The following is a 12,500-nucleotide window of genomic DNA, read 5'->3' on the forward strand; positions in this document are numbered from 1 at the left end:
CCCACAGAGTCAGTTTGGTTTTAAATGCCTTCACTGTACTGTACATATCAGAGATGACACGATCCCGACCCTGCAGCTGCAAGTTCATTGCATTCAGATGACTCGTAATGTCACACAGAAAAGCCATTTCACACAGAAACATTTCGTCTCGGAGTTGTGTTGTGTCTTTCCCTTTGCTGTCCAAGAACAGACAAATCTCCTCACGAAGCTCGAAACATCTTTGAAGCACCTTTCCCTGGCTTAGCCATCGCACCTCTGTGTGATAAGGCAAATCACCATGCTCCGTTTCTAACTCCGTCAGAAATGCCTTGAACTGGCGGTGATTCAAACCTTTGGCTCTGATAAAGTTAACTGTGCGCGTGATGATGCTCATTACATGCTCCATTTTCAAGGCTTTACCGCACAACGCTTCCTGGTGTATGATACAATGATAAGCTGTCAGCTCACCTGTCGCGTTTTCCTCTTGCATCTTTTCCCGTATCTTCTCCACCAGTCCGCTCCTGTGTCCACACATCGCAGGTGCTCCGTCGGTTGTCAAACCCACAAGTTTTTCCCAAGGCAGCTCCATCTCATTTACACATCTTGACACCTCTTCATACAAATCATGCCCCGTAGTTGTGCCATGCATAGGACGTAAAGCCAAAAACTCCTCTGTCACGCTTAGGCTGGAGTCCACTCCGCGGATGAAAATTGACAACTGGGCAATGTCAGAAATGTCGGTGCTCTCATCCACAGCCAAGGAATATGCAATGAAATCTTTTCCCTTTTTCACAAGCTGCTCTTTTAGATTGATGGACAACTGGTCTACTCTCTCGGCAATGGTGTTTCTGCTCAGACTCACATTTAAAAAGAGTTGCCTTTTTTCTGGGCAAACTTCGTCACAAACTTTAATCATGCAGTTTTTGATGAAATCCCCCTCCGTAAATGGCCGGGCTGATTTAGCGATCTCTTCTGCCAAAATGAAACTGGCCTTGACAGCAGCCTGGCCTTGTGATTTGGCTTTTTTGAACAGAGCCTGTCGAGATTTGAGGCCTCGTTTTAATTCCTCTGCCTTTTGTAGCCTTTGTTCCATGTCCATATTCTTGTTGTTGTCCGCGTGTTTCGTTTCATAATCTCGTCTCAGATTATACTCTTTCAGTACCGCCACACTTTCTCCACACAGAAGACACACAGGTTTTCCAGCTACCTCCGTGAACAAATACTCCGACTCCCACCTTGTTTGAAACCCCCGGTTCTCAGTGTCCACCTTCCGTTTTGCCATTTTTGATGGGTATCTGAAAGTTAATTTTACTGTGATGCTGACAACTGCTGTGCCAATAAATATTGAAATGAAGCAGCCTACTGCTCGGTGCGTCACCGTTGCATTGTGGGAAATGTAGTATTGGTGCGTGTAAAAGATCTGCGGGCTGCCGGCTTGCTGCGGTCTGCGGGCCGGTTCTAATAATAAATCAAGATCATCCCAGGGGCCGTAAAAACCTTCTCGCGGGCCGGATGTGGCCCGCGGGCCTTGACTCTGACATATGTGCTGTAGAGAGACAGAGAGGATTAACAAACACCTCTCACTGTAGAGAGACAGAGAGGATTAACAAACACCTCTCGCTGTAGAGACAGAGAGGATTAACACATCTCACTGTAGAGACAGAGAGGATTAACACCTCTCACTGTAGAGACAGAGAGGATTAACAAACACCTCTCACTGTAGAGACAGAGAGGATTAACAAACACCTCTCACTGTAGAGACAGAGAGGATTAACACCTCTCACTGTAGAGACAGAGAGGATTAACACCTCTCACTGTAGAGACAGAGAGGATTAACACCTCTCACTGTAGAGAAAGAGAGGATTAACACCTCTCACTGTAGAGACAGAGAGGATTAACACCTCTCACTGTAGAGACAGAGAGGATTAACACCTCTCACTGTAGAGACAGAGAGGATTAACACCTCTCACTGTAGAGACAGAGAGGATTAACACCTCTCACTGTAGAGACAGAGAGGATTAACACCTCTCACTGTAGAGACAGAGAGGATTAACACCTCTCACTGTAGAGACAGAGAGGATTAACACCTCTCACTGTAGAGACAGAGAGGATTAACACCTCTCACTGTAGAGAGACAGAGAGGATAAACACCTCTCACTGTAGAGAGACAGAGAGGATAAACACCTCTCACTGTAGAGAGACAGAGAGGATAAACACCTCTCACTGTAGAGAGACAGAGAGGATTAACACCTCTCACTGTAGAGACAGAGAGGATTAACACCTCTCACTGTAGAGAGACAGAGAGGATAAACACCTCTCACTGTAGAGACAGAGAGGATTAACACCTCTCACTGTAGAGAGACAGAGAGGATAAACACCTCTCACTGTAGAGACAGAGAGGATTAACACCTCTCACTGTAGAGAGACAGAGAGGATAAACACCTCTCTCACTGTAGAGACAGAGAGGATTAACAAACACCTTGTTCTTGACAGCTCCTTGGTTGAACTCTGCGAAGGAGATGAGAGAACAGGAGGGGTCCTCTCTCTCCCTCCCTCCACACTCTTCCTCGTTCTGTCCATCCCCCTCTAGCTCCCTGGAGCGACAGACCAAGGTACGGTTCTAAATCAGAAGACAATAAGATGGAAACCAGTGAAAACCACTTGATGAATAATGAGATAAATGAACACATGGGAAGAGCACCAGAGTTACCATTATATTACCACTATATAATCACTACATTACCACTATATAATCACTATATTACCACTATATAATCACTACATTACCACTATATAACCATTATATTACCACTATATAATCACTACATTACCACTATATAACCAATGCATGACCATTACATTACCACTATATAACCGCTGCATCACCATTATATTACCACTATATAATCACTACATTACCACTATATAACCGCTGCATTACCATTATATTACCATTATATAACCACTACATTACCACTATATAACCACTATATTACCACTATATAACCGCTGCATTACCATTATATTACCATTATATAACCACTACATTACCACTATATTACAGCGACATTACCATTACATTACTACTATATAACCGCTGTATTACCATTATATTACCTCTATATTACATTACTACTATATAACCACTACATTACCACTATATTACAGCTACATTACCATTATATTACCACTATAATCACTACATTACTACTATATTACAGCTACATTACCATTACATAACCTCTATATTACTACTATATAACCACTACATTAACACTATATTACAGCTACATTACCATTACATGACCTCTATATTACATTACTACTATATAACCACTACATTACCACTATATTACAGCGACATTACCATTACATGACCTCTATATTACATTGCCACTATATAACCGCTGCATTACCATTATATTACCACTATATTACATTACTACTATATAACCACTACATTACCACTATATTACAGCTACATTACCATTGTATAACCTCTATATTACATTACCACTGCATTACCACTATATTACATCACCATTTCCACTATATTACATTACCACTACATTACATTACCACTATATTACATTACCACTACATTCCATTACCATTACCACTATATTACATTACCACTATATTACCACTACATTCCATTACCATTACCACTATATTACCACTATATTATATTACATTACATCACCATTACCACTAAATTACCACTATATTACATTACCACTATATTACATTGCCTTACCACTATATTAGCACTACATTACCACTATATTACATTACCACTACATTACATTACCATTACCACTATATTACATTACCACTATATTAGCATTACATTACCACTAAATTACCACTATATTACATTACCACTACATTACCACTTATTAGCACATTATATATTACATTACCACTATATTACCATTATATTACATTACCACTATATTAGCATTACATTACCACTAAATTACCACTATATTACATTACCACTATATTACATTGCCTTACCACTATATTACCGCTACATTATCATTCTATTCAGTATGGGGCTAGAGTCAAATGCTGAATACTGTAGTTACCTGTTTATTCTATTCAAAATAATATAGAATACAAAAGAGCATTATCATTACCTGGTAAAGAGCATTATCATGACCTGGTAAAGAGCAGTACCATGACCTGGAAAAGAGCATTATCTTGACCTGGTAAAGAGCATTATCATGACCTGGTAAAGAGCATTATCATGACCTGGTAAAGAGCATTATCATGACCTGGTAAAGAACATTATCATGACCTGGTAAACAGCATTATCATGACCTGGTAAAGAGCATTATCATGACCTGGTAAAGAGCATTATCATGACCTGGTATAGCTTGGTGATGTATCTGGTCGGTAGTGTGTTTGTGTACAGCACCAGTCAAAAGTTATAGAAAACCTACTCATTCAAGGGTTTTTCTTTATTTTTCTACATTGTAGAATAATAGTGAAGACATCAAAACTATAAAATAACACAAATGGAAACATGAAGTAACCAAAAAAAGTGTTAATTAAAATTTAAATATATTTTAGATTCTTCAAAGTAGCCACCCTTTGCCCACATATGCTGAGCACTTGTTGGCTGCTTTTCCTTCACTCTGTGGTCCAAATCATCCCAAACCATCTCAATTGGGTTGAGGTCGGGTGATTGTGATTTTTTTACGTTGCACCTTATCAATTCCAGAAATTAAACTGAAAAGTTATTGTGCAAATCCCATCAGGCTATAGTGGGATATAGGCTTTCAGAAGTGCCATGGTCAGGCATCTGGTCAAGTATGTGTGTGTGTATAGTTACCTGGTAAAGCTTGGAGAGGTATCGGGTCATGACAGTGAGGTAGGCTACAGACTCCTTCACGTCCTGGACCCTCTTCACAAAGAAGCCATCTACCACCTAACAGAGTTGGAAAGGTAAGTTATAGCCAGTAGTCACGAAAACAGGTCCGGGAGTCACGAAAACAGGTCCGGGAGTCACGGAAACAGGGCCGGGAGTCACGGAAACAGGGCCGGGAGTCACGGAAACAGGGCCGGGAGTCACGGAAACAGGGCCGGGAGTCACGAAAACAGGGCCGGGAGTCACGAAAACAGGGCCGGGAGTCACGAAAACAGGGCCGGGAGTCACGAAAACAGGGCCGGGAGTCACGAGTCTCAGGTTGTATTAACTATAGTCTGCTGTAGGGGGGGGTCTCAGGTTGTATTAACTATAGTCTGCTGTAGGGGGGGGGGGGTCAGGTTGTATTAACTATAGTCTGCTGTAGGGGGGTCTCAGGTTGTATTAACTATAGTCTGCTGTAGGGGGGTCTCAGGTTGTATTAACTATAGTCTGCTGTAGGGGGGGGGTCTCAGGTTGTATTAACTATAGTCTGCTGTAGGGGGGGTCTCAGGTTGTATTAACTATAGTCTGCTGTAGGGGGGGTCTCAGGTTGTATTAACTATAGTCTGCTGTAGGGGGGGTCTCAGGTTGTATTAACTATAGTCTGCTGTAGGGGGGTCTCAGGTTGTATTAACTATAGTCTGCTGTAGGGGGTCTCAGGTTGTATTAACTATAGTCTGCTGTAGGGGGGTCTCAGGTTGTATTAACTATAGTCTGCTGTAGGGGGGTCTCAGGTTGTATTAACTATAGTCTGCTGTAGGGGGGGTCTCAGGTTGTATTAACTATAGTCTGCTGTAGGGGGGGTCTCAGGTTGTATTAACTATAGTCTGCTGTAGGGGGTCTCAGGTTGTATTAACTATAGTCTGCTGTAGGGGGTCTCAGGTTGTATTAACTATAGTCTGCTGTAGGGGGTCTCAGGTTGTATTAACTATAGTCTGCTGTAGGGGGGGGGTCTCAGGTTGTATTAACTATAGTCTGCTGTAGGGGGGTCTCAGGTTGTATTAACTATAGTCTGCTGTAGGGGGTCTCAGGTTGTATTAACTATAGTCTGCTGTAGGGGGGGGGTCTCAGGTTGTATTAACTATAGTCTGCTGTAGGGGGTCTCAGGTTGTATTAACTATAGTCTGCTGTAGGGGGGGTCTCAGGTTGTATTAACTATAGTCTGCTGTAGGGGGGGTTGTCTCAGGTTGTATTAACTATAGTCTGCTGTAGGGGGGGTTGTATTAACTATAGTCTGCTGTAGGGGGTCTCAGGTTGTATTAACTATAATCTGCTGTAGGGGGGGGGGGTCTCAGGTTGTATTAACTATAGTCTGCTGTAGGGGGGGGGTCTCAGGTTGTATTAACTATAGTCTGCTGTAGGGGGGGGGTCTCAGGTTGTATTAACTATAGTCTGCTGTAGGGGGGGGGGGGTCTCAGGTTGTATTAACTATAGTCTGCTGTAGGGGGGGTCTCAGGTTGTATTAACTATAGTCTGCTGTAGGGGGGGGGTCTCAGGTTGTATTAACTATAGTCTGCTGTAGGGGGGGGGGGGGGGGGGGGGGGGGTCTCAGGTTGTATTAACTATAGTCTGCTGTAGGGGGGGTCTCAGGTTGTATTAACTATAGTCTGCTGTAGGGGGGGTTCAGGTTGTATTAACTATAGTCTGCTGTAGGGGGGGGGGTCTCAGGTTGTATTAACTATAGTCTGCTGTAGGGGGGGTCTCAGGTTGTATTAACTATAGTCTGCTGTAGGGGGGGGGTCTCAGGTTGTATTAACTATAGTCTGCTGTAGGGGGGGGTCTCAGGTTGTATTAACTATAGTCTGCTGTAGGGGGGTCTCAGGTTGTATTAACTATAGTCTGCTGTAGGGGGGGGGGGGTCTCAGGTTGTATTAACTATAGTCTGCTGTAGGGGGGGTCTCAGGTTGTATTAACTATAGTCTGCTGTAGGGGGGGGGGGGTCTCAGGTTGTATTAACTATAGTCTGCTGTAGGGGGGGGTCTCAGGTTGTATTAACTATAGTCTGCTGTAGGGGGGGGGGTCTCAGGTTGTATTAACTATAGTCTGCTGTAGGGGGGGGGTCTCAGGTTGTATTAACTATAGTCTGCTGTAGGGGGGGGTCTCAGGTTGTATTAACTATAGTCTGCTGTAGGGGGGGGTCTCAGGTTGTATTAACTATAGTCTGCTGTAGGGGGGGTCTCAGGTTGTATTAACTATAGTCTGCTGTAGGGGGGGTCTCAGGTTGTATTAACTATAGTCTGCTGTAGGGGGGGGGGGGGCTCAGGTTGTATTAACTATAGTCTGCTGTAGGGGGGTCTCAGGTTGTATTAACTATAGTCTGCTGTAGGGGGGGGTCTCAGGTTGTATTAACTATAGTCTGCTGTAGGGGGGGGTCTCAGGTTGTATTAACTATAGTCTGCTGTAGGGGGGGTCTCAGGTTGTATTAACTATAGTCTGCTGTAGGGGGGGGTCTCAGGTTGTATTAACTATAGTCTGCTGTAGGGGGGGTCTCAGGTTGTATTAACTATAGTCTGCTGTAGGGGGGGTCTCAGGTTGTATTAACTATAGTCTGCTGTAGGGGGGGTCTCAGGTTGTATTAACTATAGTCTGCTGTAGGGGGGGTCTCAGGTTGTATTAACTATAGTCTGCTGTAGGGGGGGTCTCAGGTTGTATTAACTATAGTCTGCTGTAGGGGGGGTCTCAGGTTGTATTAACTATAGTCTGCTGTAGGGGGGTCTCAGGTTGTATTAACTATAGTCTGCTGTAGGGGGGGTCTCAGGTTGTATTAACTATAGTCTGCTGTAGGGGGGGGGGTCTCAGGTTGTATTAACTATAGTCTGCTGTAGGGGGTCTCAGGTTGTATTAACTATAGTCTGCTGTAGGGGGGTCTCAGGTTGTATTAACTATAGTCTGCTGTAGGGGGGTCTCAGGTTGTATTAACTATAGTCTGCTGTAGGGGGGGTCTCAGGTTGTATTAACTATAGTCTGCTGTAGGGGGGGGTCTCAGGTTGTATTAACTATAGTCTGCTGTAGGGGGGTCTCAGGTTGTATTAACTATAGTCTGCTGTAGGGGGGTCAGGTTGTATTAACTATAGTCTGCTGTAGGTCTGCTGGGGGGTCTCAGGTTGTATTAACTATAGTCTGCTGTAGGGGGGGGGGTCTCAGGTTGTATTAACTATAGTCTGCTGTAGGGGGGGTCTCAGGTTGTATTAACTATAGTCTGCTGTAGGGGGGTCTCAGGTTGTATTAACTATAGTCTGCTGTAGGGGGTCCCAGGTTGTATTAACTATAGTCTGCTGTAGGTTGTATTAACTATAGTCTGCTGTAGGGGGGGGTCTTGTATTAACAGGTTGTTGTTTAACTATAGTCTGCTGTAGGGGGGGTCTCAGGTTGTATTAACTATAGTCTGCTGTAGGGGGTCTCAGGTTGTATTAACTATAGTCTGCTGTAGGGGGGGTCTCAGGTTGTATTAACTATAGTCTGCTGTAGTTGTATTAACTCTGCTGTAGGGGGGTCTCAGGTTGTATTAACTATAGTCTGCTGTAGGGGGTCTCAGGTTGTATTAACTATAGTCTGCTGTAGGGGGGTCTCAGGTTGTATTAACTATAGTCTGCTGTAGGGGGGGTCTCAGGTTGTATTAACTATAGTCTGCTGTAGGGGGGGGTCTCAGGTTGTATTAACTATAGTCTGCTGTAGGGGGGGGGTCTCAGGTTGTATTAACTATAGTCTGCTGTAGGGGGGGGGGGTCTCAGGTTGTATTAACTATAGTCTGCTGTAGGGGGGTCTCAGGTTGTATTAACTATAGTCTGCTGTAGGGGGGGTCTCAGGTTGTATTAACTATAGTCTGCTGTAGGGGGGGGTCTCAGGTTGTATTAACTATAGTCTGCTGTAGGGGGGTCTCAGGTTGTATTAACTATAGTCTGCTGTAGGGGGGGGTCTCAGGTTGTATTAACTATAGTCTGCTGTAGGGGGGTCTCAGGTTGTATTAACTATAGTCTGCTGTAGGGGGGGTCTCAGGTTGTATTAACTATAGTCTGCTGTAGGGGGGTCTCAGGTTGTATTAACTATAGTCTGCTGTAGGGGGGGGGGGGTCTCAGGTTGTATTAACTATAGTCTGCTGTAGGGGGGTCTCAGGTTGTATTAACTATAGTCTGCTGTAGGGGGGGGGTCTCAGGTTGTATTAACTATAGTCTGCTGTAGGGGGGGTTGGGGTCTGCTGTAGGGGGGGGTCTCAGGTTGTATTAACTATAGTCTGCTGTAGGGGGGGTCTCAGGTTGTATTAACTATAGTCTGCTGTAGGGGGGGGGGGGTCTGCTGTCTCAGGTTGTATTAACTATAGTCTGCTGTAGGGGGGGTTGTATTAACTATAGTCTGCTGTAGGGGGTCTCAGGTTGTATTAACTATAGTCTGCTGTAGGGGGGTCTCAGGTTGTATTAACTATAGTCTGCTGTAGGGGGGGTCTCAGGTTGTATTAACTATAGTCTGCTGTAGGGGGGTCTCAGGTTGTATTAACTATAGTCTGCTGTAGGGGGGGTCTCAGGTTGTATTAACTATAGTCTGCTGTAGGGGGGTCTCAGGTTGTATTAACTATAGTCTGCTGTAGGGGGTCTCAGGTTGTATTAACTATAGTCTGCTGTAGGGGGGGTCTCAGGTTGTATTAACTATAGTCTGCTGTAGGGGGGGTCTCAGGTTGTATTAACTATAGTCTGCTGTAGGGGGGGTCTCAGGTTGTATTAACTATAGTCTGCTGTAGGGGGGGTCTCAGGTTGTATTAACTATAGTCTGCTGTAGGGGGGGGGGTTGTATTAACTATAGTCTGCTGTAGGGGGGTCTCAGGTTGTATTAACTATTCTGCTGTAGGGGGTCTAGGTTGTATTAACTATAGTCTGCTGTAGGGGGGGTCTCAGGTTGTATTAACTATAGTCTGCTGTAGGGGGGGTCTCAGGTTGTATTAACTATAGTCTGCTGTAGGGGGGGGGGTCTCAGGTTGTATTAACTATAGTCTGCTGTAGGGGGGGGGGGGTCTCAGGTTGTATTAACTATAGTCTGCTGTAGGGGTCTCAGGTTGTATTAACTATAGTCTGCTGTAGGGGGGTCTCAGGTTGTATTGTATTAACTATAGTCTGCTGTAGGGGGGGTCTCAGGTTGTATTAACTATAGTCTGCTGTAGTCTGGGGGGTCTCAGGTTGTATTAACTATAGTCTGCTGTAGGGGGGGGTCTCAGGTTGTATTAACTATAGTCTGCTGTAGGGGGGGTCTCAGGTTGTATTAACTATAGTCTGCTGTAGGGGGGGTCTCAGGTTGTATTAACTATAGTCTGCTGTAGGGGGGGGGTCTCAGGTTGTATTAACTATAGTCTGCTGTAGGGGGGGGGGTCTCAGGTTGTATTAACTATAGTCTGCTGTAGGGGGGGTCTCAGGTTGTATTAACTATAGTCTGCTGTAGGGGGGTCTCAGGTTGTATTAACTATAGTCTGCTGTAGGGGGTCTCAGGTTGTATTAACTATAGTCTGCTGTAGGGGGGGTCTCAGGTTGTATTAACTATAGTCTGCTGTAGGGGGGGGGGGTCTCAGGTTGTATTAACTATAGTCTGCTGTAGGGGGGGGGGTCTCAGGTTGTATTAACTATAGTCTGCTGTAGGGGGGTCTCAGGTTGTATTAACTATAGTCTGCTGTAGGGGGGGTCTCAGGTTGTATTAACTATAGTCTGCTGTAGGGGGGGGGGGGGTCTCAGGTTGTATTAACTATAGTCTGCTGTAGGGGGGGGTCTCAGGTTGTATTAACTATAGTCTGCTGTAGGGGGGGTCTCAGGTTGTATTAACTATAGTCTGCTGTAGGGGGGGTCTCAGGTTGTATTAACTATAGTCTGCTGTAGGGGGGGGTCTCAGGTTGTATTAACTATAGTCTGCTGTAGGGGGGGTCTCAGGTTGTATTAACTATAGTCTGCTGTAGGGGGTCTCAGGTTGTATTAACTATAGTCTGCTGTAGGGGGGGGGTCTCAGGTTGTATTAACTATAGTCTGCTGTAGGGGGGGGGGTCTCAGGTTGTATTAACTATAGTCTGCTGTAGGGGGGGTCTCAGGTTGTATTAACTATAGTCTGCTGTAGGGGGGTTGTATTAACTATAGTCTGCTGTAGGGGGGGTTGTTGTCTGCTGTATATAACTATAGTCTGCTGTAGGGGGGGGTCTCAGGTTGTATTAACTATAGTCTGCTGTAGGGGGGGGTCTCAGGTTGTATTAACTATAGTCTGCTGTAGGGGGGGTCTCAGGTTGTATTAACTATAGTCTGCTGTAGGGGGGGTCTCAGGTTGTATTAACTATAGTCTGCTGTAGGGGGGGGGTCTCAGGTTGTATTAACTATAGTCTGCTGTAGGGGGGGTCTCAGGTTGTATTAACTATAGTCTGCTGTAGGGGGGGTCTCAGGTTGTATTAACTATAGTCTGCTGTAGGGGGGGGGGGGGGTCTCAGGTTGTATTAACTATAGTCTGCTGTAGGGGGGTCTCAGGTTGTATTAACTATAGTCTGCTGTAGGGGGGTCTCAGGTTGTATTAACTATAGTCTGCTGTAGGGGGGGTCTCAGGTTGTATTAACTATAGTCTGCTGTAGGGGGGGTCTCAGGTTGTATTAACTATAGTCTGCTGTAGGGGGGGTCTCAGGTTGTATTAACTATAGTCTGCTGTAGGGGGGGGGGGTCTCAGGTTGTATTAACTATAGTCTGCTGTAGGGGGGGTCTCAGGTTGTATTAACTATAGTCTGCTGTAGGGGGGGGGTCTCAGGTTGTATTAACTATAGTCTGCTGTAGGGGGGGGTCTCAGGTTGTATTAACTATAGTCTGCTGTAGGGGGGTTGTATTAACTATAGTCTGCTGTAGGGGGGGGGTCTCAGGTTGTATTAACTATAGTCTGCTGTAGGGGGGGGTCTCAGGTTGTATTAACTATAGTCTGCTGTAGGGGGGGTCTCAGGTTGTATTAACTATAGTCTGCTGTAGGGGGGTCTCAGGTTGTATTAACTATAGTCTGCTGTAGGGGGGTCTCAGGTTGTATTAACTATAGTCTGCTGTAGGGGGGGTCTCAGGTTGTATTAACTATAGTCTGCTGTAGGGGGGGGGTCAGGTTGTATTAACTATAGTCTGCTGTAGGGGGGGGTCTCAGGTTGTATTAACTATAGTCTGCTGTAGGGGGGTCTCAGGTTGTATTAACTATAGTCTGCTGTAGGGGGGGGTCTCAGGTTGTATTAACTATAGTCTGCTGTAGGGGGGGGGGGGGGGGTCTCAGGTTGTATTAACTATAGTCTGCTGTAGGGGGGGGTCTCAGGTTGTATTAACTATAGTCTGCTGTAGGGGGGTCTGCTGTAGGGGGTCAGGTTGTATTAACTATAGTCTGCTGTAGGGGGGGTCTCAGGTTGTATTAACTATAGTCTGCTGTAGGGGGGTCTCAGGTTGTATTAACTATAGTCTGCTGTAGGGGGGGGGTTGTATTAACTATAGTCTGCTGTAGGGGGGTCTCAGGTTGTATTAACTACTGCTATAGTCTGCTGTAGTCTGCTGTAGGGGGGGTCTCAGGTTGTATTAACTATAGTCTGCTGTAGGGGGTCTCAGGTTGTATTAACTATAGTCTGCTGTAGGGGGGG

The 12,500-nt window shown here is 45.2% G+C and overlaps 1 protein-coding gene across 1 annotated transcript in view; it reads right to left on the minus strand.

Moving 5' to 3' along the window:
- The window catches only part of mus81 (MUS81 structure-specific endonuclease subunit), a 66,522-nt gene that overhangs the window by 35,564 nt on the left and 18,458 nt on the right, over positions 1–12,500 (minus strand). Inside the window, exons 12-13 of the mRNA XM_046320436.1 lie at positions 4,820–4,915; positions 2,459–2,599 (exon numbers count right to left, since the gene is read on the minus strand). Of these exons, the coding sequence (XP_046176392.1) occupies positions 2,459–2,599; positions 4,820–4,915 (237 nt within the window). The remainder of the gene's footprint in view (positions 1–2,458; positions 2,600–4,819; positions 4,916–12,500) is intronic.

This window comes from Oncorhynchus gorbuscha, linkage group LG21, assembly GCF_021184085.1.
Source record: "Oncorhynchus gorbuscha isolate QuinsamMale2020 ecotype Even-year linkage group LG21, OgorEven_v1.0, whole genome shotgun sequence".
NCBI lineage: Eukaryota > Metazoa > Chordata > Actinopteri > Salmoniformes > Salmonidae > Oncorhynchus > Oncorhynchus gorbuscha.